This window comes from Oratosquilla oratoria, chromosome 23 (genome assembly GCF_046742065.1).
Source record: "Oratosquilla oratoria isolate Oo_2021 chromosome 23, ASM4674206v1, whole genome shotgun sequence".
NCBI classification, from domain to species: Eukaryota; Metazoa; Arthropoda; class Malacostraca; order Stomatopoda; family Squillidae; genus Oratosquilla; species Oratosquilla oratoria.
Genome location: NC_134799.1, coordinates 51,409,369 through 51,411,868, shown reverse-complemented (window position 1 = coordinate 51,411,868; position 2,500 = coordinate 51,409,369). Strand labels below are relative to the sequence as shown.

Sequence of the window (2,500 nt, the reverse complement as noted above, 5' to 3'; positions counted from 1 at the left end):
TAAAGACATCAAAGACGAAATCGCCACCGCAGCAGCATCACCAACCAACAGGCTCCAACAGCACCAAGAACAAGAACAACAGCGCAGGACCACCGCCATTCTATTCCTGTATTACTACCACACAAGATTCGGTGCCTTCGTCAAGAAATACCGACCAGGATATACCTAGACAAAAAGCGCCTAAAACGGCCACCGTTCATGGCAGTGGCCTCTACAGGTGTGACGGGCCTCTACATCAAATGCAAGTCCTCTACACGTTGTTTGCTTTTCGGCACCGGCACTTGCAGGTCCATATTCCCTGTATCCGCTGCAGAATACTGGGTCCCCAAGGACGTTGGCATTAGGCTCGTCGTTGCTAATAGCACTGCCATAGCCACATACAGGTGAAAACGCCTGCACCTCACCTTCGGGAATCGCCAGCACTCCTGGAGTTTCATTCTGGCAGGCGTCAGGCCGCCTCTCCTCGGTGCTGACTTTCTTGCTCATTACAGGTTACTTGTCGACGTCGCCAACAGCCGCCTGGTCTGTGCAGCCGTATCCACCTCGACGCCCCTGCAAATCGCGCAACAGCAAACCACAGTCGCCGCCATCAACGCTAGAATACTCTACGCCCACCTGCTCATGAAATTTCCCGACGTCTTCAAGTCTGAGCTGCGACAGACACAAAAGACGTCAGCTAAACATGGCTTGTGACACTACATCAAGACGTCTCGGCCCTCGGTATCTTCCAAATACCGCCACCTACCCCCTGAGAAACTCACCATTACCAAAAAAAAAAAAAAAAAAAAAAAAAAAATTCTAGGAGATGCAGAGGTTAGGCCTCTGCCAAAAAGCCTCCAGCCCTTGGTACTCCTCTCTCCACCTCATCAAGAAGATCGGTGGTTCCTGGCGCCGCTGTGGAGACTACCACCGGACGGAACCTGACCACTACCCACTCAAACATCGCCGACATCACCATATACTTCAACAGCGCCAAGATTTTTTGACACAGGACCTTCTGAAGGGCTACTGCCAAGTTTCTGTATATACAGCCGACATCCTAAAAACCAAAATGACCACCCCCTTTGGAACGTACACTTTTATTTACTCCTGCTTCGGCTAGCGAAATTCATGTGCGACCTTCCAGGGCCCAGTGGACAGCAACCTTGTCGACCTCGATTTCTGCGTCTGCTATGTCGACGATATCCCGGTATTCTTCAACTCGCCTTACCAGCATCTCCAACACCTGCGGACCATCCTCGAGCGTCTCCAGGACAATGGCCTCGTCGACCGTTTCGACAAATGCAGCTTCGGAAAAGAGTCCGTCCCATTTTTGGGACACCTCATCTCTCCTGACGGTGTTCGCCCCCAGCAGGATAAAATCGCCGCAATCGACAAGTTCCCCAAATACCACCACCATCAAAACCCTGCAGGAATTTAATGGGATGGTCAGCTTCTACCACCGTTTTCTCCGTAACATCGCGCAAATGCTGCACCCACTCTAAAACGCCCTTCACGGAAAACCGAAGTATCTCCTATGGAACCCCGCCATGCAAGCTGCCTTCTTCAATGCCAAAAAGGCCCTTGACCATGCCACCAACCCTCTTCTTCCCTGCACCAGGTGCCCAGATACAATTGTCAACGGACGCCAGCAATGTCGCCATAGGAGGTGTGCTCGAACAACTTCTCGGCAGAGAGGTCCTTGCCATCCACCACGCCCTCCGCCACTTTCTCCACTTCCTCAAAGGCTCCTCATTTATCCCCACCACCGACCATCAACCTCTAAAGCACGCTTTCACGAAACAATAGGACGCCTGGTCTGCCAAACAGCGCCGCCACCTCTCCGCCATAGCTTAGTTCAAATGCACCATCAGGCACGTTCCAGTTACAAACAACATCGTCCTCGACGCCCTCTTCCGAATAACCATCGACGTAATTCATCTCGATCTCGACTACGAAGCCATCGCCAGAGAGTAACGGGAGGATCCTGAAACACTTGCCTATAGGATATCCATCACATCCATTAAGTGACAGGATGTTCCTTTTCACGACAAGCACACCAATCTCTGTGAAATCAGTTCCGGCCACCCACGACTTCTCATCCCAGCCGCCTTCCGACGTCAAATGTGCAACTTAATACTTGGCCTATCTCACCCTTCGGGGCGCGTCATTGCAAAACTCATGAAATAGAAATTCATCTGGCAAAGCATCTCCAAGGACGCAATGGAGTGGGCCAGGTCCTGCATCGCCTGCCAGCAAAGCAAAACTCAAACTCATTATTACATTGAATCAGGCATCGGATCATTTTATCAACGCCGACGACGCTTCGGACATATTTATGTCGACGTTGTCGGCCCACTGATCCCCCGTCGAAAGGTCATTGCTACCTTTTCACCGCCATTGATAGATCGACCCACTGGTTGGAGGCTATAATCACGAAGGATAGTACCACCTCGTCCTACATTACATCCTTCCTCAGAGGTATGATCGCTAGATTTGGCCTCCCGGAGCAAGTCACCTC

At 51.4% G+C, this 2,500-nt stretch overlaps 1 protein-coding gene across 1 annotated transcript in view; it reads left to right on the top strand.

The window, feature by feature from the left end:
• Positions 1-2,202: 2,202 nt before the first annotated feature.
• The window catches only part of LOC143037807 (uncharacterized), a 755-nt gene continuing 457 nt past the window's right edge, over positions 2,203-2,500 (top strand). Inside the window, exon 1 of the mRNA XM_076206364.1 lies at positions 2,203-2,398. Coding sequence (XP_076062479.1) covers positions 2,203-2,398 — 196 coding nt within the window. The remainder of the gene's footprint in view (positions 2,399-2,500) is intronic.